Source organism: Sorex fumeus, unplaced genomic scaffold, assembly GCF_029834395.1.
Source record: "Sorex fumeus unplaced genomic scaffold, SorFum_2.1 ptg000006l, whole genome shotgun sequence".
Lineage (NCBI taxonomy): Eukaryota > Metazoa > Chordata > Mammalia > Eulipotyphla > Soricidae > Sorex > Sorex fumeus.
This window is the reverse complement of record NW_026606063.1, coordinates 56,865,507-56,890,283: the sequence shown is the minus strand read 5'-3', so window position 1 is coordinate 56,890,283 and position 24,777 is coordinate 56,865,507. Positions and strand designations below refer to the sequence as shown.

Genomic DNA, 24,777 nt, shown 5'->3' with positions numbered 1-24,777 from the left:
CTAGAACTTCCAATTCTACACTGAGTAATAGTAAAGAAAGCAGACATCCTTGTCTTATGCCTTCTAGAGGAAAGACTTTTTAGTGTTTTAACACTGACTATGATTTTATCTTTCCTTTTACTGATGTGGTATATCACATTTATTGACTTGCATATAATGAATTATCCTTGCATCCGTGGAATGAATACCACTTGATTGTGGTGTATGAACCTTTTGACATATTGTTGAATTCAGGTTGCTAAGATTTTGTCAAGGATCTCTACATTTCTGTTCATCAGGAATGTTGGTCTGAAAATTTGTTTCGGACACACCCAATCGTGCTTAGGGCTTACTTCTGGCTCTACACTCAGGGTCCTTCCTGGTGGGGAACCGAGGACCATATGTGGTGCTGGGGATGAACTTGGGTTGGCTGTATGCAAGGCCCTACCTGTTGGTACTATCACTCTGGCCCTGAAAATTTCTGTTTTAGTAAAGTCACTATCTGCTTTGGGTATTAGAGCAATGCTGGCATCATAGACTTTGTTAGGAAGAATTTGAATTTTTTCAATTCTTTATAAAAACTTCAAAAGTACAGGTACTTCAAAAGTACAAGTACAGGTACTTCCCTGAAGGTTTAGGAACCCATCTGCACCTAGGTTTTTGGTTTTAGGAAATTGTTTTATCATTATCATCATCATCATCAGTGATGCATATCATCATCATCATCATCATCATCATCATCATCATCATCATCATCATCACTGCTTCAACTTCCTGGTCTGTTCAAGTTTTCTACTTCTTCCCCACTGTATCTTGGTGAGGCTATAAGATACAAACCATCCATTTCTTCTAGGTTCTTCAACTTAGGGACAAAAAGTTTTCCATAGTAACCTCTTAAGATCCTTTATATTTTCTAAGGCATCTGTTGTAACATCATCGTTGCATGTTGATGCTTTACTTTTTAATCTGATTGACTTGTCTTTTATTTTCTCATTAGTTAAGAATTTGTCAATCTTGCTCATTCATAAAAAAAAGAAGCTCATGGTTTCACTGACCTTATTTTGGTTTGTTTTGAAGCTATATCCTGTGGTGTTGGGGCTCTATGTTGGTAATGTAACCTGAGATGGCCATGTTCAAGGTAGGAACCCTATCCACTGTACTACTACTGCTCTGATCCCTTCACTAACTTAAAAAAATATATATATAGACATATATATTTTTAAATGAAAATACTGAGGTTTACAAAGTTGTTGGGGCGATAGCACAGCAGTAGGGCATCTGCCTTGCACACAGCCAACATGGCCGACCTGAGTTCGACTCCTCCGCCCCTCTCGGAGAGCCTGGCAAGCTACCGAGAGTATCTCGCCCACACGGCAGAGCCTGGCAAGCTACCCGTGATGTATTCGATATGCCAGACACAGTAACAACAAAGTCTCCAATGGAGACATTACTGGGCCCGCTCGAGCAAATCGATGATCAACGGGAGGGCCTTTACCTTACCTTACAAAGTTGTTCATAAGAATAGTTTCAGGCATATAGTATTCCGATACCAATCCTATCATCACTGTCCCAATTCCTCCATCAATGTTCCCAGGTTCCCTCCCACCCCTGGTATGCATACAACAGATTTATTTCATATTACTTGCTCTATGAAAACTTAAATGAATGGCAAATGGAATTATCAAATCACTGGCCCTTTTTTTTATTGCTATCTCGACTACTATGTCATTAATTTCTGCTCTAGTTTTTATTATTTCCTTCTTTCTACTTACTCTGGGATTCACTCATTTTTTTTTTCTAATTTCTTGAGAGAAATGTTTTGGTGACTATTTTTGAGCTTTTTAAAATCTCCCAATATATGCTTGTATTTCTCTGGACATTCCTCTTAGGGAAGTTCCCAAAGGTTCTGATAACATATGTCTTCATTCTAATTTGTTTTAAGGAAACTTTACTTCTTCTTTGATTTACTCTTTAACCCACTGTTTAGTTTCCAATATATTTGAGCTGCTCCTGACTTTCTTTTTATAGATTGCTTCTACCTTCATAACACTGTGGTCAAAGAAGAGACTAGTTATGATTTCTATTTTCATAACTTTATGGAAACATGTGGTCTAGCCTGGAAAATGTTCCACGATCACTGGAAACAAATGTGTATTCAGCTTTTGGGAGTGGAGAGCCCTGCACATATATATTAATTCTAGCTCTTCTAATTCTTCATTTAGACCTCACATTTTCTTACCTATATTCTGTCTGGTTGATCTGTCCAATGATTAAATAATTGAAGTCTCCAACTACTTCTGTGTGATTGCTGGTGTATCTCCTTAGGTCTGTTAGTTGTTATCTTGTTAAAATCTAGTATACCTATCTTAATAAAAAAAAATGGGTATCTTTTAAATGTAGGCTCATTTAAAAACAAGAGTACTAGCAAACGACCAAACGATGGCTGTTCACTCAACTGAACACTCGGTGTGGTACAAAGAATTATCTATCAGAAAGGCTTCAAGAGCATTTCCTGATCAACATAACACAGAACTAGATGCAAATTTTTCAAACATCTTTCCCCCAAACTTTAGAGAATTTGGAAAAGACTTGAATAATCTGAACAAAGATCTTTTGGCAAACTAGCCCTAGTACTACAGCTAAAATATGAGGAACAGAAGGAGTGTAATCTCTCATCTACTATAATAAGACCTCTTAGATCTATGCTATCTTCTAAGCATATCAGTTAGGAATTTATCTCTTTCCTCCAAGGCAGAGTTTCCCAAAGTGGGTGATATGATTCTCTGATAGGTGCTAGAAAAATCCAAGGGGGCTGTAGTAGCCTTAGGTGCAATGGTGAGTGGCTAGAGGGGAGCTTTCTGATGAAAGCTTAAAGATAATCTACTGGGATGATTCAGCACTTTGTTTTTTTTATTTTTGATTTTTGAGCCACACCTGGTGATGCTCAGGGGTTATTACTGGCACTGCACTCAGGAATTACATCTGGTGTTGCTTGAGGGACCATATAGGATGCTGGGAATTGAACTGGGTCAGCCACGTGCAAGGCAAGCCTTACCTGTTGTACTACCTCTCCAGCCTCACGTTTATAGGCCTATACAGATTTTCCCTTAAGATTTTCTTAATTCAGAATTTTTCCTTAATTCTCCCCTCCTCACCCTTATTAAATTATATATTAATAGGATTAACCTATTTTATGTTAATTATAAAATATATTAACATACAATTATTCACATTATTATTTTTTAAAATAATAATGAGAGCAAAAAGAGAGCTATAGTTCTTGAAAAAAATTTAATCAATTTATCATTGATTTGTAATTTTGTGGGATTAAAGGAGTATAGCTTTAATCATCTACGTATTTAGGGATGTAAACTATTCTATAATAAATTAAAAAGCAGATTTCTTTTATATGTGGGATTATAAAGAAACATAGTAAGGGAACAACTAATGTACAAAGTCACAGGAACCGAAGACCTTTTCTATAGAACTGAGTTTACATGGGAGAGAGGTGACTGGGAAGGCCTTGGGACACTGAAGGGAAAGGACTCTCTGGTGATGGGTGTGGCACTGGAATGATAAGCACATAGAAAGTGCAACTAACAGTACTGTAAATACTGGTATCTCAATAAAATAGGTAAACAAAAATTACTTATTTATTAGTTATTCAATTTTACAGTCATGGAACAGATTAGGAAGAGTCAAACATTCTAATCAATTATAAATGAATGACAGTTTGAGATAGTTAAATACAGAATCCTCAGAATCTATCTTCACTTTTTTATATCTATATATAAAACCTCAGTGGTTCCGCCAAATAGTCCAGACAAGATTCAAAATATCATCTTCAGAAAATGTGGACAAGAAGAATTACTATGACTTCTAATGGTAACCTAATACTACTAGAGATAACCTACAGAATGTACTGACAAGAAACACACTCTAGGGAGGAAGGCTCTCAGACAAAATTTTTACTTAAAATAATTTAAAGGCTGTTAAAGAGTTGCCACTCTCCCTTTTTTGCTTTAATTTAATTTGGAGAAATTTGATATTTATTGTTTTAACCTAACTTTTTGCTTGTGGGCCACACCTAGTGTTGCTCAAGACTTACTCCTGGCTCTGCACTCAGGGATCACTCCAGATAGGCTCGAGAGACTGTATGGGATGCCAGGGACTGAACTCAGGTTGTGTGTGCAAGGGATGTGTCCTATCTGCTGTACTATCCCTTCAGCCTCTATTTTAACATAACTTTATTATTTTTACTTGTCTATAATATAAGCTACAGGAAATAATTTTCAGTACCAGTCATGAATTTAGTTATAAATATGTAAACAAATACATCAGATGCCAAATAATGAACAGAGACAAGAATCACAACTGGAGTACAAAGACCAAATTCTTATACCAGTCCTATGACCACAAAGTCATGGTATCTGTACAAATTTCTTAATCTATACCTTGGTTTCACTTAATTATAAAAGGAATTACAGATATAAGGAAATATATATGTCACATATATCTCCACAACACCTACATACACATATACATATATAATGTGTATGTATATACACACATATATAATTCGTGCTATCAAAAAATACAACACTATTAAAACATATGTTTATCACTACCAAGGCAGTAGGTACTGTCATAGAATATGGATATAAGACATAATACAAGCATAATAAGACAAGCATAGAATATGGACATAGTTTGGAAAAAAAGGAGAAAGCACCTAAGTCATAAATATCAAAGGACGGATTAATATAATATTTTTTATAGTCTCTTTCAACTCTGAGATTCTAGAACGGATTTTAAGCTACATGATGATATAAGACTTTAGCTGAAAGGAAAGACAACATTTAAAAAAATCAGATAACACTTTGAAGCTTTATATGTACTATATTTTAATAAAGGGATTAGTATGGCAAGTGTAAGGATGAGAAAAAAGCTAAACACTAATGCTCTCTGTAGAGAAGCCTCTTCCACAAAAATAGTTACAAGTGCAACATCCAAATTCAGTGTTTTACTAGCTCCATATTCATATGGCTCACCACCAATTTTATTATGCCAGATCAGAGTCTCCCCCCATCCCCACAATAGCACAGTGGGTAGGGTGTTTGCCTTGCATGCGGCTGACTTGGGTTCGATCCTCTACATCCCATAGGGTCCCCTGAGCACCGCCAGGAGTGATTCCTGAGTGCAGAGCCAGGAGTAACCCCTGAGCATCACCAGATATGACCCAAAAAAGGAAAATAAATAAATTTAAAAAAAAGATAATGTATAAATATTAAAGGTAATGTATAGCACAGAAGAGTTTTATTATTACTGACTTATACTAACCTGTGTGGGCTGGAGCCACAGCACAGCGGGTAGGGCGTCTGCTTTACACATGGCCGACCTGGCCAACCCGAGTTCGATTTTCCTCCACCCCTCTTGGAGAGCCCGGCAAATAACCGAGAGTATCTTCCCCACATGGCAAAGCCTGGCAAGTTACCCGTGACATATTCAATATGCCAAACACAGTAACAAGTCGTCTCACAATGGAGACGTTACTGGGCCCACTCGAGCAAATCGATGAACAACGGGAGGACAGTGCTATAGTGCTACTAACCTGTGTGAATATTTCATAATACTATAGTTCACAAACTATATACTTTATCAAACTAATTATTTTTTTTAAAAAGTCTTTTAAAAGCCTTTATTTTTACATATCTTTTATTCAAGGCTCAGCACACACAGCACACACAACACGCACACACACACAAATTATCCAATTAAAATAACATTACCTGAAGCAGGCCTCCATCATCAAAACGCAGTACTTCTATAATGCTCTCTGACTGAATAAATGCTGTGAAAGAAACAAAACACATACCATCACTTAACGGGAAAATAATTTAACTTAAGTACAATTATTTTTTTAAGCGCAATTTTTTAAATTAAAGCAACTACAGTTTGATACTTAAAGATGTGTAGCTGACTGCAATGGCTAAAGAAGATAGTATTAATAATTCATGATTATTAATTAAAATGCCTTTAAATATATTTGAACAATACTTTTATATAATGCAATTATAAAACTTTTAAATGTAACAACACAATTAGAATGTAATTTTAACAAACTTAGGTTATATAAATAATTGCAAAAATATTGTCAGAAAGCATAAAACAGTAAAATTTAATGAAGTGCAGCTGAGTTTTTTCACTAAGAACATATTTTGAGCATTAAAAAAAAAAAAAGAGGACTGAATTTTATCAAAAAATGAGATCTGATTTCCTGACCCCCGCCAGGCTGTCTTCATGGGGGCACCTCAGAGGGGGTCGGGTTATGTTTCCCTCCCCATCCCAAGTAGAACCCTGGCAGCTGAAAACCGCCAGAACCCAATCACCACCATGCTCAAGGCCATCTTTCACACACTAGGACCGGCCTCATCCAAGTGGGATCCGGCAGAAAAACCCAGGTATTCGGGCCTTGTGACTGAGACCGCCAAGCCTGCTCAGGTGGGAACTGGGCCTCCTTCCCTCAGCTCCTCAATTTTCCAGTAGCTTGGGAGTCACACCCACAAACTTCCCCCGGCACCATGTAATCTCAAGATCCAGCGACTATAAACAAGCTCCTGGAAGAGAGCACTAAAGAATTTCCTGGAGCAAATGCAGCCGTGCAACCTCTTATAGTCCAGCCCACTTTATGTACCAAAAGTAGCGCACATTTGTTTGATTTTAACATACGTGCTTGTATCCTTATGGGCTTAAATGGCTTAATATGGGCTTAAATGGCTCCAAAGTGAAATACAACATACAACAACCTTCACATACTTCCCTCTTATTGTGGTGGGAAGGTGCTCAATGGTGGGATTGGTGTTTGAATATTATCTGCAATGAACTATTGTGAACTACATTATGAAATACAAAAAAATTTAAAAAAACAAAGGTTTGAAAGAAAAAAAAAGAAAACAAAAGAAAATGAGATCTGGAATTATTATCTAAGAGATGTGGTAGGGGGATTAGCATGGAAAATTGTAACAGGAGATTTATCTTCTTTTATAAAATTGAGTACAGTTCACAGAAAGGTATTTTAAAAGCTAACATTGTTTAACCATAACCCAGCAACTGTACTCCTATGTATCCAAGCAATTTGAAAAACTGTGTCCACACAAAACCTACTAACAATTCCATATAGCAACTTTGCTCATAATCACCAAAATCTAGATACAATCAAGATGTCTTTCACAAGGTCAATCAACTCTATTATATCAAAGTAATATTATTCAGTGATTAAAAAAATAATTATATAGGTATAGTTCTAAATACCTAAGCAATACTACATAGACAATAAAAAAACAACAATAGTAGTTGCTAGGGGATTGTGCAAAGGAAGGACAGAAGGATTGATTTACCAAAGCAAAGTAAATTTTTAGACACCATGAAAACATTTTATATTTTAGAAATGCAACACTGTCAAAACAGACCATTACAGCATAAAAAGTTAATCTAATGAATACAACTGAAATACAAGTGAATACAACTTAAACTTAGGTGATCAGGAAATTACATAAAGAATATGACAAAATCGTAAAGTAAAAGTAAAGGCCCTCCCGTTGATCATCGATTTGCTCGAGCGGGCCCAGTAACGTCTCCATTGGAGACTTTGTTGTTACTGTGTCTGGCATATCGAATACATCACGGGGAGCTTGCCAGGCTCTGCCGTGCGGGCGAGATACTCTCGGTAGCTTGCCAGGCTCTCCAAGAGTGGCGGAGGAATCGAACTCCGGTCGGCCATGTTGGCGGCGTCCAAGGCAAATGCCCTGCCACTGTGCTATCGCTCTACGGCCATATCACTCTGAACGCACCCGATCTCATCTGATCTCGGAAGCTAAGCAGAGTCGGGCCTGGTTAGTACTTGGATGACAAAATAATTTAGCTATATTACGGTCACAGTCCTCCCGTTGTTCATCGATTTGCTCGAGCAGGCCCCGTAACGTCTCCATTGTGACACTTGTTACTACGTTTGGCATATGGAATACGTCACGGGAAGCTTGCCAGGCTCTGCCTTGCAGGCGAGATACTCTTGGTAGCCTGCCAGGCTCTCCGAGAGGGGCGGAGGAATCGAACTCGGGTTAGCCATGTTGGCTGCGTGCAAGGCAAACGCCCTACCGCTCTGCTATCACTCCAGTCCCTTAGCTGTATTAATATGTGTAAAACCATGTCCATTAAGGTGTGGAAAAGTACTGATGTAAGAGATTTGGAAATAAGTGGAATCTGTTAAGAATAAAGGCAAAAGGTGTATTATGTGTATAATGTGTATATAATTTGTTTCCTTCGGATTTGGGATAACAAACCTGATGCCACAATACATTTATACTAGAACTGAATGATTAATTATGTACATGACCGAGCATGTGCATAGTGGGAGTCAAACTTCAGAATAAGAGTTTAAATTAAAGGAAAGGCTACAAGAATCAACGTAGTAATGTACTAGAGTTGGTGACTTTAAAACTGTTCAGCTTACCATAGATAAAGATAATTATAATGACTGGGAACATTGGTGGTGGAGAATGGGCACTGGAAGGGATGAGTATTTGACTATTGTATGACTGAAACGTAATCACGAAAGGGTGTAAGTCTGTAATTGTATCTCACGGTGTTTCATTAAAAAATTTAAAAAAAAGACAATTATAATAACAGAAGCTGGGATAATGTGAGTAACAAAATAAAGCTGTGTGCATTATAACCCAAAGTATAAAATAAGTATTGAGTCCATAATGATAATAACAAATAGCTAAAAAATAAATGGGTGAAAAATACAAAAATCCCCAGGCACAGAATTCTAAGCAATTAATGCAGAAACCATTTTTCTAGAAGGTGGAATGTAACCTCCTATTCCTTAAGCATGGGGCGCACAGAGTGACTTGTTCAAAGAAAAATTTGGACAAGAGGGAGAAAAAAGAGTGCCCTGACTTATCTACCTGAAAAATCTACCCCCACCAGATGATCAAAGTAAATACCCAGAGTTAAAAGTCATGTTGATAGTGGAGATCTTTGGCACAATACAAATAGCACCTTTGAGATTGGAGAGATAGCACAGTGGGTGAGGCACTTGCCTTATACTTAGCCAACCTGGGTTCTTTCACCAGCACCCTATAGGATCCCTTGAGCACTACCAGGAGTGATTCCTGAGTGCAAAGCCAGGAGTAAACCCTGAGCAACACTGGGTATGGCCCAAAGACTGAAGGAATAAAAAGAAAGCATCTTATTTCTATGGCTCTTTCCCCCAAAATCACATAACCCCACTCCCATCATGAGAATACCATCAGACAAGTCTCAAACAATGGATCTTCTATGAAATACCTGAGGTCCTCAACATCTTCCCCCCTCAAAAAAAAATATCACCCAGAAAATGGGGCCAGGAAAACAGTGCAGGACTCATAGGAACATGCCTTGACCTGTAGCAATGCAAGGACCATGAGCGCCAATGGGTATAGCCCTGGAGGACCCCAGCACCACTGGGTCTGAGTAATACCACATCACCAAGTCTTAGCAAGCAAGTGACTTCCTGGTTTCATTGGGAGCAACCCCTCCCTCACACCTTGACCATTAAAACAAACACAAACACCAGGAAATGCCACAAGAAACAAAATGAAGTAGTCTGAGAAATTATAGCAAATCAGAGGGACCTACAGAGATATGTTTACTAAATATGTGTTATCTTGGATGTGATCCTAGATACCAGAAAGTGGGCAGTGAGATGGTACATGAGGTAAGGTGCCTTGCATGAAGCAAACCTGGTTTGATCCTCAGTACCACACATGATCCTCTGAGAACTGCCAGTTCTCCTAATCACAGAGCCAGGTGTAGTCCCTGAGTACTGCTGGGTATGGTTCCCAAATTGCATCCCCAACAGGTATTAGGTAGAAACTAAGAAAGGTAAATAAAATAGGGACTTTCATTTACTTATTTATTTTATTTTTATAGGGACGGATAAGAATGTACTACTATTATTTCATCACTCTTTTGCTCAAGTTTCAGAACTGGTTTTACTTCACTGATGTAAAACACCTAATTCTGGTTGTTATGCCTAATTAGAGCTTACAATAAAATTCCAAAACTAAAATCAGAGCTAATGACTCCAAATACACAAGAATGTCTCTAAATAAAACAATTAACTGTTCAGAAAATTGTACTGTGAATGTAGAAGACTGCTCAGTTAGTACATCCCATTTCTTACCCTGTCCTCAAGCTTCTAATGCAAACTGAAATTCTTGAGGATCCATAAAATCACTTTTCTATATTCTTGTTAAAAATATTTATTGATGGGGCTGGAGTGAAAGTACAGCGGGTAGAGTGTTTGTCTTGCACACGGCCGACCCGGGTTCAATTCTCAGCATCCCATAGGTTCCCTGAGCACCATCAGGAGTGATTCCTGAGTACACAGCCAGGAGTAACTCCTGTGCATCGCCGGGTGTGACCCAAAAAGAAAAAAAAATTTATTGATGTGAACTAAGAAAAAGAGAATGATTACAAAATAAGAGAAAAAAGCAGAAGCTCTTAATTTTTAAAAATTATGTTTATTAAAACACTGTGACATCAAAATAGAGTTGTTTTAAGCATGCAATGTCCTAACACCAATTCTACCACAAATGTGACCTTCCTTTCACAGATGTCCCTAGTTTCCCTCCCATTCCCAGCCTGCCTATTTATTCTGTACTGTTTGCACCAACAAAACTTAAAGGAATAGCAAATGAAATAATAAGAAAATGAATCAAGAGGATTCAATTTGTGATTACTGACTGCTATATATTTTTAACCTATGTAAAGAAATTAAGATCATTTAATATAAAAATATAATATCTATTCTTAACATAATAGCACTGTAACACTGTCCTCCCATTGTTCATCAATTTGCTCGAGTGGGCCCAATAATGCCTACATTGTGAGATTTGTTGTTACTGTGTTTGGCATATCAAATACGTCACAGGTAGCTTGCCAGGCTTTGCCGTGCGGGCAAGATACTCTAAGTAGCTTGCTGGGCTCTCCAAGAGGAGTGGAGAAATTGAACCCGGGTTGGACGGGTCAGTTGCATGCAAGGCAAACACCCTACCCGCTGTGCTATCGCTCCAGCCCCAGAGTTAAGAGAACTAAGAAAATTTAAAGGGAAAATCTGAATATACCTATAATAATAGTACAGTGGTTGGAGTGATAGTACAGCAGGTGAGGAACTTGCCGTGCATTGGCCAACCTCAGTTCAATTTCTGGCACCCAACATGGTCCCACGAGTCCCATCATGAGTAACCACTAAGTACAGAGCCAAGGGAAAGTCCTGAGCATTGCAGGATGTATCCCTAAAACAAAAACAACAAAAAGTACAATGTGTTTTATCCTACGAAAGGGAGTATTGTTTTTATATTAGAAACTACTTTATTATAGGTATTGCTTAAGTGTCTGGTAATACAGACAAGAAACTGCAATAAAACTATCTATAGATATTTTAAAAACCTAATAAAACATAGAACATTCAATGTAAATGAGACATTAATCCATTATTGAAAATGTATAAAATCCCTTAACTAGCTAGGAATAAACATGCCTTCCTTAATCAAACAAAGGACAACCATAAATACCATGAGTGAGTGCCATACTCAATGCCACATGTTGGGAAGTTGTCCTGTCCTTTAAAGAAGATCCTTTTAACACTTCTTGCAAAACTGATTTCATGGCTATGAATTCCCCAGGCTTAAAAATATTATTGGGGGGGGAGGGGGCTGCCTCAATGCTCAGGGGTTACTCCTCGCTCTGTACTCAGGAATGATGTCTGGTAGTGCTCAGAAGACCATATGGGATACTCGGGATCAAACCCAGGTCAGCCATGTGCAATGCAAGTGCCTTACTCACTATAGTATCTCTCTGGCCCCTTTCTTAGGTTGTTGTTGCCTAGTGGTGAAGCTGTATATTATTCCTTCAAATCTAAATGATAATCGAGCTAGACAGAGTACTCCTGGTGAGGTGTTCATTTCACTGAGTTTTTGTAGTATATCAAAATCAGTCTCTTCTGGTTCATCTGCTGTGACTCTTATGGGACTTCCTTTGTATGTAAAGTTGCTTTTTGATCTTGCTGCATTAATATTCTGTTTGTACCTTTGGAATTTGTCATTTTGATTACAATATGTTTTGGATTTCCTAGCTGATTCTATTTTCGCTGAGACCCTTCGTGCCTCTTGGGTCTTGGTACCTATAGTCCTCAATTCTAGAAAAATTTCTTATCTATGATTTCTTTAAATACTATTCCTTGGGGCAGGAGCAGAAAATAGTATAGCGAGTAGGACATTTGCCATGCAGATGGCTGACCTAAATTCAATCCCTGGCATCCATATGATCCCCGAGCTCCACCAGGAGTAATTTCTGAGTGCAGAGCCACGAATAACTCCTGAGCATAGCCAGGTGTGGCCAAAAACACAAACAAACAAACAAAATTCTGTTCATCAAATTTGCTTTCCTGTTCTCCAGGGACTCCAATAATTCTTATATTGTTCCTCTTGAACTTATCCAATCCTTCTCTGGTATGCTGCTCATTTCTTTTCAGACTATTTTCTAACTTCTGTTGTTTTCTAGCAGTTTTCTCCCTTTCATCTTGAAACTCCTTGATCTTTTGCTCAACTGCTGTTAATCTGCTCTTCAGAGCATCTTTTCAGTTTTTTGTACCAACAGGTTTTCTATTTTTTTAAAAAAAATACTTCTCATTTCTGCTTGTAGTTCTCTCATGCTGGCTTTGCCGAGAATCTTTGTCATCTTTCTTTGAGCTCATTAACTAAGTTCTCTATGGTATCACAAAAGCCACAGTCTGAGGATTACTGAGTAGTTTGATGTTGGTTGATCTTGTTTTCACTCATTGAGTTTGGCAAGCTTCTACACATCTTCCCTGGTGGGTATGCTATGCTCCAACCGTGTTGAGTAGTGTGGAGTTTGGAGGAGATGTCAGCTGTGCACTTCAGGAGCTATGGGACTTGGCTTCTCGAGATAGCTGAAATCGAATGTGGAGGGTCAAGACTGCCTAACTTTTAAAAAAGCTTTCCTAGAGTCAAAGAGCTAATGCACTGGGCTAGAACATAAGCCTTGCATGTAGAAAAGGATACTACATGGTTCAGTAAGCAAGAATTAGGAGTAGCCCCTGAGCACACTTAGGTGTAGCTCGAAACCTATAAAGAAACAAAAAGGAATTCTCTAATTAGCAGAGATAACCAATAGGAAAATAGCACTGAGATATTGTATTTTGTGGATGCTATTAGTTACAATATAAAAATAAGTACCCAAGTTTTACCTTTGCCATATCTAACTTACAGGAACTAAAGACAAAGGTAAATAAAAAATAATTTAGGTGTACTGTATTTTAGTTAGGAGCCTTGTAAAAGCTATGAGCTACCTCAGTTGAAAAAAAACAACTATAAATCCCCAAAATAACCAAAGAATTTCCCACATCCTTACTTCTTTAGATTTGAAATCACTACTGATAGTTATATAGTCTTTCCCAAGAATTTCCCCCTCTCATTTTATTTTCTTAACAAAATCTAATATTCCTCAGTTTAAAGAGCAATTAGATGTAAAAAAGAAATGGCATCTATTATTATTCACTGTTTGAAACTTCAAACTCTATGATATAAACAATACAGATTCTAATTTAAGATAAGTATGGTAAGTTGATGCTCAAGGTCAAATAGCAAGAAAGTGGACAGAGATGGACAACAAATTCCAGCAATAGGGCTCAAGATGCTATGCTTCTAAATCCATTACAAATCACTTTCACATTATATCTGAGCATAACTAAAGGCACCTTCAAGCAATCTAGTTATTAATATTAAGCATGTTTTCTCAACGTTATTAATAAGGAAAGGAAAACAAGTGAGACTAGTATTTCTGGCACTGGTTAGGTAATGGCTGAACTGAGATGACCTTATACAGCTGCAAATAGTCATTCTCCTGTCTTTGGTGAGTTTGCATGTGTGTACACATCATCAACATTGAAGATATGCAGAACAGTAACTGACAACTGTTGTCTTATACTCACACAGAGCCTTAGCGTCAGTAAAGTGTGGAGTATTTTCCTCCTTTATCTGCTGTTAGTCTGGTGCTTCCTGGGATTCCCTGGGACCTGAGCGCTAGTTAGTGGTGCTAGTGCTCACCAGGGGACCCACATATTTGGTTTCAGTACAACGAAGCTTGCATACTTGTGGCATTGGGGGTCCCAGTGGCAGTGTTGCTGGGATTGTACTCAGCAGTGTGGATGAACTAGGGTTGGAGGATGGAATTTGCAAGGCATGTGCTGTATTACTGAGCCACATTCCAGGACCAGTTGTTAAAAGTATTAGGAGCTCAACATGTACACATCCTCATGCATGCGCCTGACCTTATAGATTGTGGTGGGGAACCACTGCCATAACATTTTTCTATCCAGCAGAAACTGACTGCAGAGAATGGGAAAGACACGATGGCTCTCCCAGGGAGTGGGCTAGCAAGGGGCATCACTTTATTTAAGAGTGCACATTAGGTACAAAAACTGGGATATTTACATAGCTGTTGCCATAGAGTGATAAACAATCTGCAAGTACCTTTAAGGTATAGCACTGAATGGTAATCTCCTATTCAATTTTAACTAAAAATTTCCCATTTGGGTACACACATGCAGTTCTTGCTGTCTAAGCTCAACTTGTTTAAACCAGGGAACTGTCCCAACCCTAGGATTTTTGGTTAGGGGGACAATTTTCCACAGGAAAGTATGTTTTCTTTTTTTGACTTGTAGTCACAGGAACTTCTAGTACACTGTTTATTAAAAGTGGTGAGAGACAGGGAAGACATGCATACATTGCCTGTAGAAGCCCTGGGTTTGCCCCCTGGCACTGTATGTCTCCGTAAGTACTGCCAGAACACAGAAAGATCCATGGCATGTTTCCATTCTCACTTTTACCATTCAATAAGATATTTCCTAGAGATTGGAATAGTTTTATCTTTTCCTACATTCTGAGCTTTAATCATGAGTCAATGGTGGGTTTTGTCAGGTGTCTTTCTTTATCAGTTAATACGACCACTTGATCACTTCACATCCCGTTACTCATCGATTTGCTCGAGCGGGTGCCAGTAACATCTCTGTCAGTCCCTGTGGCATACTAGTGTAGCCCAATGGTGTCTGTTCATTCTAGGAACATGAAGAGCCTCAAACCGATCGTTCAGGGTCTTGACAAAGAAGTTTGACCATCTCGTACATGGGCGGCCACATGATCTTTTGACGTCCTATGGAATCCAGTTGGTAACAGCTCTAGTCCAGTGGTTGTCTCCAAATCTCATTACATATCCAGCCCATCTGATTTTTGATGCCTTGGCAAATGAGATAGCGTTCCTGATTCTGGATCGTCGATGGAGGTCAGAACTCTGGATTCTTTCTCTCACTTGAGTGAAGTATGATACTTCAAGCATAGCTCTTTCAATTCTTCTTTGGGAGACCTAAATAGCGTTCTCATCCTGTTTTCATAGGGCCCAGGTCTCTGAGGTGTATGTTAATACATGAAGAACAGTGGAATCAAAGAGATGTGCCTGGAGCCAGAGGTTCGTCCTCTTAGCTATTTATTCGACACTCTTGAAGGCATTCCAAACTACTCTCTTCCTCCTGCGCAACTCAGGTTCCAGGTCATTTGTCATGTTGACTTCTCGACCTAGGTACACGTAGCTGTTGCATTCGGAGATGGTGGTTCCTTTGAGAGCGAATGGAACGTTAGGAACAAGATTGTTTCTAATAAACATTGTCTTTGTGAGATTCAGCTGTTGTCTGACGTTTCCACACTCATGGTCGAAGACAGCCAGCATTTGTGCTGCTTGGCTAATATTTGGTGTTATTAGAACGATGTCATCAGCAAAGAGGAGGTGGTGTAGTTGCCGACCATCTATCTTCACTCTCATTCCTGCCCATTCCAGTTGTTGCATGAGGTTCTCGAGGGTGGCACTGAAGAGTTTTGGTGAAATGGTATCACCCTGCCGAAACCCTCTCTTGACATGGATGATCACTTCCTTGTAGAATGGTGAGATCCCGGTAGTGAATCCGTAATACAGCTCACGGAGGATCCTGATGTATTGAGTTTGAACACCCTGCTTGGCTAGGGCTTCGATGACCACTTCAATCTGAAGAGAATCAAAGGCCTTTTTCAAATGAATGAATGTTAAAACAGAGAGGCATCCTGAACTCCCGAGAAACCTCAATGAACTTGGTTATCGTGTGGATATGGTCAATAGTGCTGAATCCTTTTCAGAACCTGGCTTGCTTGCATGTTCTGCCAATCCTATTCAGGATGACTAAGTGAATAGCTTGTAGATGACAGACAACAGGCAGATCGGGTGATAGTTGCCAATGTCGTGGATGTCTCCCTTCTTGTACAGCAGTACAGTCCTGCTGGTTTTCCAGTGGGATGGAACCTTGCATTCAGACAGGTAGCCTGTGAAGAGCCGAGCCAGTGTATTAATGAGTACTGATGGCAGGTTCTTCAGGTGTTCGGGTCTGACCTTGTATGGGCTGTATGCTGTTCACTTTACTTGTGAAAAGATTTCAGAAAGATTTACTTGTGTCAGATTTCAGAAAGAATGTTGGGAACAACATATCCATCCTGTGGAATTTGGTATGTGGGCAGGTAGATATCAAAGAGATCCAAGTAGAAGTCATGGATAATCTTCTCCACTGCCCTTCTGGAATATGTGATAGATCCATCAGGATGTCAGGAGGGCAGTCATCTTGGTCTTGTAGTTGGTGAAGGACAGGCAGGCTTTGCGAATGCTTTTAGCAGCTTCTGCCAGCACTGCTGCTCTTCTCTCTTTGAGGTCTTCCTTTATTGCTTCTCTGCACTGCTTAGAGAGCTCAGACGTTCACTTGTGGTTGCCTGTGGCTTGCACCAAGTCATACTGGCAAATGAGCTCAAGAGTTTTCAAAGACAGGCGTCTTTTTGTGGCTCTCTCTCTCTTGGTGTTCCTCGCACAATCATGGAGGTGCTGAACCAGTTGATTGTATTCTTCATCAATGTTGTCAATGATGGCATTTTCCCATGTTCCTGCAATAGTGCCAAGGAGCTCCCAGCTGGTGGTTGTTCTGGGAGTTCTCTTCTTAAACTGTGCAGCCCTTTCTCCCTGTTCCGTGAAGTAAAATGTTGCACGAAGGAGATGGTGGTCTGATCCCATTTGGAATTTTGGAACAACAGTGACATTGGTCAGGCAAAACCGTTGATTGAATATGATGTGGTCAATTTCATTGTGGAACTGTCCTCCGGGTGACTCCCATGTCCAATGTTTAGATTCGGCCTTCTGAAACTGTGAGTTACCATGGATGGTATTGGTCGACATGATAAACTCAGAAAATCTCTCACCTTGTTCATTCCATTCTGGGCCATGGGTCCCGATGTGGAGTTCTTCAGCTGATCTTCTCGGTCCTATCTTGGCAATAAAATCACCAACAATGACCTTGTAGAAGGTGTGCTCTACTTTATAGAACTTCTCCAGCTCCATGTAGAACTTCTTAATTTCTCCTTCATCATAATTGGATGTTGGTGCGTAGAAAACAAAGATAGAAACTGCCGGCAGTGAGCCACATCTATTCAAGTGTAATCGTCTGATTCGGGTTGTTAGCCATTCAAATGAATCAATGCTTATGGCCAAATTCGTGTTGACAAGGACACCAACACCACCGACGCCTCTTTTGTTGCATGTTCTGAGGAACAGTTCTTCTCCAGTGTCGAAAACGGCATGATGTGATTGATGCCTTCTCATCTCGGTCAGACCAATGATGTTGTACTTGATCTTTCACACTTGTATCATCAGGTCCTCAATGGATGCATTTGATGCCAGCGCACGTGCATTGAAAGCACAGACAGTCATTTTTGTCAGTCTTCGTTTTGGCAGACTAGTTTGGCCTTGAGATTTTATCAGCCTCTCCTTCCTCATCCTACTTAACACTGCCGTATTTGTGGCTCTTTCAGGGTCAGGGGAATGGGACCCATTGTATTTACTGGTTTGGCATATTGAATACACCATGAATAGCCTCTTTAGTCTCTGTGATAACAATGTGTACTGTTTTAAAATTTTTTATTTATTGATTTTTGGGAGGTTATACCTGGCTATGCTCAGGACTTATTCCTTGGAGGTCACCCTGGTGGTGCTGAAGGAAACACTTTAGGTGCCAGAGATTAAACCCAGGTCAGTTATGTGCAGGGCAAGTTTCTTATTCACTGAACTGTCTCTCCAGCCCCCAATTAAAATTCTGTTTACTTGATAGGGGTCAAAGACAGTGAGGCTGTCAGGACTGCTTTAGCACATGTAGTGGTAGAGGGTTTGAATTGGTAGCCTCGTGCTTATGTGGCAGACTGTTTAAGCCACTTAACAGTCTTCTGGACCCTGACTTTAAAATTTGGAAGCTGTTTTGCCTAACTAGTATAAACCCCCATTTAGTCATCGTCTGTAATTTTTGTATCCATTTCTAGAATCACATATCAATTTCTTTTAGGCCAGAAAATAGGAATATTTTATTCCAACAGTGAAATATGAAAAAAAGGGACATGCATGTGAAGAACACATCTTTCCTTGTATCATTCAAATATAAACATGCATGCTAATAAATATATGTTTTCAGAATTTTGACTGATGTTCATATTCTATTTTGGGGGAGAGAGGGGGAAAGAGGGAGAAACTCCCAAACCCAAGGGTACTCAAAAGGCCAAGGGGCCTCACTGACAATTCTCAGTGAGACAGACTGGCAGGGCCCAAGGATGAGATGCTGCTCAGACCTATGGACCATGCAGTGCTAGAGGCCTGCAGGGCCACACCCAGCAATGCTGAAGAAACCATGTGGTGCCAGGAATTGAATTTGATCAGGTTCATGATAGGCTTGCATCCTAACCACTGTGTATCTCCTGGCCCAGTTTGGCATTTTAACTGCTCAGGTGTTTAGCCATGCATACTGTACAAGAAGATGTAAAAGAAAATTTGGTTTAGTTATAGCCTGCATGAGTTATCTGTAGGTTAACAATGGTTTGCGATAGCACAGCAGGTAAGGCATTTGCCTTGCATGCGGCTGACACAGTCATCCCAGGTTCCATTCCTCCACCCCCCTGAGAGAGCCTGGCAAGCTACCGAGAGTATCTCGCCTGCACAGCAAAGCCTGGCAACCTACACTGATATATTCAACATGCCAAACACAGTAACAAGTCTCACAATGTTACTGGGCCCGCTCAAGCAAATCGGTGAACAATGGGAGGACGGTGCTACAGTGCTACAGTCCTGTCTGCCTTGCTGCAGGGAGCTTAGGTTTACAGGGTTACTCCCATCACAGTGCTTCCATTCCTCTGTGTTTATTTGTAACTTCTTTCAATGTGATCTGTTGACTTGTTTTTCTCTTCTGTTTTTCTCTTCTCCTTAAGTCCTTTGCATAGTTAATTCAGAGCAATGTCCTTTTTATATGGACACAAGAAGACAGTTAATGCTATGCTTTTGTAACATGGGAGTTAATTGACTCTGAATGATATTTACCTCCTGGACATCTGTTCTCTCCCTTAAGCCTCAGCTGCCCTTATTCCCTAGCACCCCAAAAGAAGGGTTCCGACAAGGTACCGGATGGACTCAGGGCAAGCGGTGAGCTATGTGCTACCCTGTCATCGAAATGGGCCTGGCCAAAGTGCCATAATGCTTAACTATAAGTTACGAGCATGGTCATGGACAAATTCTGTCATGATCCAAAAAGTAATAACTAGATCTGGACCCTGCTAGGGTTAGGAAAGATTAATCTGGCCTAAGTACTGTAGTGTGAGTCTGTGGCGAGATGTTCCCAGGACAGCAGCCCTACAAGTCTCAATGTATCTCTTACTGTGTCCATACAATAATAACTAATATTAAATAGTATTAAGATGTTAACTAAGATGATAATTAAGTTATTGGACTAAGGAGAAGAGGAACATCCCTAGGTGGTGTTTCCACCCTTGAGCCTGAAGGGCAGTCAGGAAAGCCTTTCTTATGTTGATTTTGCTACTGAATTGGGTGTAGCTCAGCCCAGCCCAGAGTGCTGGGGGAGTTGGAGAGAAGAAAGAGTTGGGGAGAGAGGAGAGAGAGCAGGGCAGCTGGATGGAGCGCAGAGAGATGAGCAGGAGAGACAGGAGACAGGAATGAGGGGCAGTGTAAGACTAGAATGGGGAGGAGGGGGCTCAGAGAGACTGCAACAATCATGTGGGGAGAATGGAATGGCAACTGATCAATTAACCGGCTTGGCCCTCATTTTCTCCTTTGTCTCCCCCATGGCACAGGCCATCCCAGCTGGGCAAGCGGCCCAAGCCAACCGAACCAACAGCTAGAGGGAGAGCTGCCGGGGCGGCTAGCCGGAGATTATACACTTATCCACCAAATAATGTTTCCATCTTTATTTGCAACTTCATATATCTTGTAATTCTCTAGGCAGACTATTTCAGCTTTTATTGCTGTCCATTGATAGCACAGCAGGTAGGGCATTTGCCTTACATGCAGCCAACTTGGCCAACCCAAGTTCAATTCTTCCACCCCTCTGGGGTGCCCAGCAAGCTACCGAGAGTATCTTGCCCACACGGCACAAAGCCTGGCAAGCTACCCATGACGTATCCGATATGCCAAACACAGTAACAAGTGTCTCAATGGTGACGTTACTGGGCCCACTCCAGCAAATCAATAAACAACAGGAGGACAGTGACAGTGACGGATTGACGTAGAAATGGACTAATCTAAATGGGACTTCCTAGAGCAGTTCATGAGTTTGGAGTCAAGCATCAACTATGCACATCTGATGTGCATTCTGATTTGGTTCTTGTTTCATAGCTGAGTTCTGCTGGCAAAGGTACCACTTCGAGATGATATGTTTTTGCAGATATTTCTATCTGAGTAGAGCTTTCTGTCTTGCTTTCTTTTTGGCTCAAGAAGAGACTCATTCTGTTTTTAGTCCACAATGACTTAACTGCTTCATAAATTGCTAGCTTGTAGCATATACCTTCAACCTCCTCTTCCCAAACACACACCTATGCAATTACTATTGATTGCACTATCTAGCAAACAACTGCTAAGCAAGTGGCTCATCCAAATGAATAACCAGGTGTTTATTTGTTTTAATATTTATATTGCATCACTGTTATATTGTGTTATTGCAATATTTACATTGCATATAGTTACAAAGTTGTTCACAATAGTGTTTCGTTTCATGCAATGTTCTAACACCCATCCCTTTCCCTTTATCAGAGCACATTTCCCACCAATGTCCCCAGTTTCCCTCCTGCCTCCCACCCAGACCCTGCCTTCCTTGATGGCAGACACTTTTCTTCTCTCTCTTATCTCTCTGTTTCCTTTTGGGTATTATGGATATCAGTTTTCTTAAACCTGTTCTTTTAAGAAACATTTTTAGCATTATTTTTAATATTTAACATTATTTTAATATTTAATATCAAAATATTTAAAATTATTTAAGAAAATAAACATTTTCTTAAATGTTTCCTCACTGAAACCAAGCCTGTCAGTCCTGAAGCTGTAATCATTCCACAGTTTTTGAAAGAAAATATTTGGTCTCTTTTCTAAATTGTACTGTATTCAGTAACTGGTTTTTCACAAAGATACACACATCCTTGCACCAGCCAATACAGCAGCTCGTTATAGCACAGGCAGATGCCAAGGCCACTTGTAAGTGACCAGGCTGCTTTTGAACATATTTAGAATGAACAGACTGTAAAGGTGGTTCAGCATATATGGGAAGCTGCTCTGGTTTCACTAGCTGTCTTAAATCTCTCATTTGGCTACATATACCAAAGATGGTGTGCCAGGCATTCAGACATGGTTGTCAGCTTCTCATCTTCATGGCTACCTTATTTGTATTTCTCTCTGCACAGAGGTTCATATAGAGAGCAGTGAGGGATTAAACAGATCTCTTGTTAATATAATGTTGCACATTTTAGACCCTACAATTTATTAAGAGATGTTCTGTAGTTTTAAGAAATACTGTCTTTCAGACCTGAGATATAGTACAGGGTTAAATCTCTTGCCTTGCATGCAGCCACTCTTGGTCAATCCCTGGCGCCATATAACGTCCCCTGAACAAAACAACAGCAGCAATTGAAGGGAAAAAAATTAGTAACATATATTTAGGTGTAATAAAATTTGCCACCGTAACTCTTTTTCAGTATATAATTGAGTTGCATTAATTACATTTACAGTGCTGTCACATCATTATTATCTATTTCTGAAACATTTTCATCATTTCAGAGACTCAGTATCATCAAGCAATAACTCCCAATATTCTTACTCCAGTGCATGGTATTTTCTAACATACTTTATATTTCATTGAATTTGTCTATTCTAGATACTTCAAAGAAGTAGAATCCTGATAGTAGTCCTTTTGTGTCCTGACCTTTTATTATACTAAGTATAATGTTTTCAAGGTCCATGTTTGTAGCATCTATCAAACTTCACTCCTTTTTATGGCTGAATAATCTTCTATCCTTCATACCACATTTTCATTGGTCCACTCATTTATTAATAGACAACGGGGCCATTTATATTATGTTTGGAAACTGCGGGTACCATTTAAATCTTTTAGCAGGCAGTCAGGATAGGTTCATCACACAGTTTCTCTTGTGGGCTCCAGGTCTAAAAACAGCTTAGTTTTCAGAACTTTTGTGGCATTACTTTAGACTGCTTAATATATATATAGATAGGTTTACACACACACACACACACACACACACACACACACACACACACACACACAGTCACTATGAGATAGACCCTTACAAAGCTGTTCATGATTTCAGTTATACAGTATTCCAACACTCATCCAGTTTACATTTCCCAGCAGGTTCCCTCCCATCACCCCTCAACCCCCACCTGCGTGCCTCTATCTCTGTTCTTGTGGGCATTGTGGTTTTCATTATTGATACTGAAATGTTATTAAGAATATCCCTTTACCTATTTTTAACATTCAGTTCTTTTCCAGTGTGATCATTCCCAGCTATTATCATACTGTTCTCTTCTCTATCTTACCTACCCTCAGCTCCCCACACACTTGTGGTTAGTTCTAACCACTGACCAATCCTTCTGTCTTTTGTGGCCATGGATATTAGTCTTCTACTATATATATTTTTATATACCACAAATGAATTCAGTCAATCTATATCTGTCCCTCTCCTTTTGATTCATTTTACTCAAATGATACTCTTCATGTCCATCCATTTATAGGAAAATTCCATGACTTCATTTTTCCCAAGTTTGTTTTAGATAGTTTCTCTGGTGCTCTGTATCAAATCATGCCACAACTCAGTAAAATGAAGATTCTGGCCCTACCTCTGAACCTATGGAGTCATTCTCCAAGAGTGAGACAAAAACTTTTAAAGTGTGTGATTTAAATGCCTATTCTTTCACAGTCAGGTAGAGAACCAGATTTTAAGGGCAGTATGAAAGAGGAACAGACTTAATTCAGCTTCAGACATATAGTTGTGACATATAAGTGAAAATGCTTGGCAGTCTTTCCCAGGGTTCTATCAGACCTGGGGAAAGAAGTCTATGGGAAATAGCCGCAGAGGGTTAAAAATCAAACCTATCCACATGCACCAAGAAAGAAAGGGCAGAGAGCTGGAGCCCTTACAGGGCAGAATCTCCCTAAGAAACCATGAGGCTTTACCTCACAGCAGAGGTGTTTGAGAACAAGGAGCACAGAAGCAGAGTATGTGTCATGGGAGGGTAGAAGCCAAGAAACGAGGATTTAACAGTGTCAAGAGTGTCATGGAGAGAGGATATGGGGATGAGAGGCAAACAGTTATGTAAGTCTCCTGATTTTGCCAGCTGGAAGCCAGTGGTAAATCGTGAGACTGGTTTCACAGTAGCACAGCAGAAGCCAGACTATCAAGTGTTGTCAGGGAGGGTTAAGTAAAGAGGGGAAGGGTCATTCTTTTTAGACATTAAAGTAAAGAAGAAACCTGTGCATGAAAAAAGAAACTGAGATTACAGGAAGGTAAAGGTCAACAGAAGGAGCCAATGCCAAGAAATCTGTCTTCTGGCCCCTGGAGTAAGAGGAGGAAAGCATGTAGAACAACTGCTGCAGACGCCAATTCATAAAATACATGGAGGAAAACATAATCAGAACTCTACACGAGGCTGAATCCAGAGGCAGCATCAACGACTTGATGCCACTGGCCAAAATAAACAAATGGGACTACAGTGAATTAAGAAGTTTTTGCACTGCAAAAGAAATAAAGGCTAGAAAAAGAAAGACTAACTGAGAGAAAATATTTGTTCACCACATATTTGACAACGGGCTAAACTCCAAGAACTATAAAACACTCACAAAACTAAATAAGAAAAAGAAGACCCATTAAAAATGGGGAGAAAAAAAAGACACTTTACTCAAAAAAGCATAGAGTTGGCCAATAGGTACATACCAAAGTGTTCAGCATAATTTATCAACAGGGAAATACAAATCAAACCAACCATGAGACTGGTACACATCAAAAAGAGTAGAAACAATCCGCACTAGTGGGATGTGGGGAAAAAAGAAACTTTTGCCAATATTGGTAGGAATGCCATCCAGTTTAGCATCTATGGGAAACAGTATGGAGACTCCTTAAAAAACTAAGAACTGAGCTTATGTATGAGCCAGAAATTCCACTTCTTGGCATCTACCTCATGGACCCAAATATAAAATTTTGAAAAGATATTAGAATCTTTATGTTCCTTTACAGAAGCATTCACAATAGCCACAATCTGAAAACAGTCCCAATGCCCAAAGAC

The 24,777-nt window shown here is 39.7% G+C and overlaps 1 protein-coding gene across 1 annotated transcript in view; it reads right to left on the bottom strand.

Annotated features, from left to right (window-relative positions):
- TMEM131 (transmembrane protein 131) overlaps positions 1 to 24,777 on the bottom strand; it is a 194,796-nt gene that overhangs the window by 130,821 nt on the left and 39,198 nt on the right. Inside the window, exon 2 of the mRNA XM_056123449.1 lies at positions 5,769 to 5,830. Within this exon, the coding sequence (XP_055979424.1) occupies positions 5,769 to 5,830 (62 nt within the window). The remainder of the gene's footprint in view (positions 1 to 5,768; positions 5,831 to 24,777) is intronic.